The following is a 654-nucleotide window of genomic DNA, read 5'->3' on the forward strand; positions in this document are numbered from 1 at the left end:
CCGCTTTTGTTAACATGCTAGTGCTACAGCAGCAGCTCTACTACTACAGCTAGCAAAAATAATGGTAATTATTACACTCCTGCTACTAGCAATAAGATTAGTTGTCAATTTAGGAATGTGGATTCCTCTTAATTGTTATACATGGACAAATATACTTATAAATCATAACTGGCGTCTAACTGCCACAAAATGATTATAAATGAATCTTCTCCCCCGCCCTGCCTTAACACAGTAACACACGCCCCTATTTATTGACAACCTTCCTCCCGCTTCATCTTTTATTCACCTGCCCAGCTACCTTCGACGTCTGTAACAAGTAATTTCTTGTATGTGTCCGCTATGTTTCGTTCCCCTCTCACTCCCCCTCCCTATTTACACACACGAAACCCAACCCGCCCTGTGAGTCACGTGGGTCACTGACTCATCGGGGACACTCACCACATTGGAGAGAATGAAGTAGACGTGGTAAGGGAGCCAACACACGGCGAAGATGGTCACCACCACGATCATCATCTTCACGACCTGCAAGGCGACGGGAGTGGAATCACAGGTGAGAAATTGCCATTTGTTCGGGACTGCGTTCGTCTGCGTGCATTTATATGGTATTCGTGTACTTGCTTATTAGTATTTCCATGTATATACATTTCTATATAA

General features: G+C 43.9%; 1 protein-coding gene across 1 annotated transcript in view; it reads right to left on the reverse strand.

Annotated features, from left to right (window-relative positions):
* LOC119591093 (tachykinin-like peptides receptor 99D) overlaps positions 1-654 on the reverse strand; it is a 37,171-nt gene that overhangs the window by 28,614 nt on the left and 7,903 nt on the right. Inside the window, exon 5 of the mRNA XM_037939813.1 lies at positions 439-522. Coding sequence (XP_037795741.1) covers positions 439-522 — 84 coding nt within the window. The remainder of the gene's footprint in view (positions 1-438; positions 523-654) is intronic.

The sequence above is a fragment of the Penaeus monodon genome, chromosome 28, assembly GCF_015228065.2.
Source record: "Penaeus monodon isolate SGIC_2016 chromosome 28, NSTDA_Pmon_1, whole genome shotgun sequence".
Lineage (NCBI taxonomy): Eukaryota > Metazoa > Arthropoda > Malacostraca > Decapoda > Penaeidae > Penaeus > Penaeus monodon.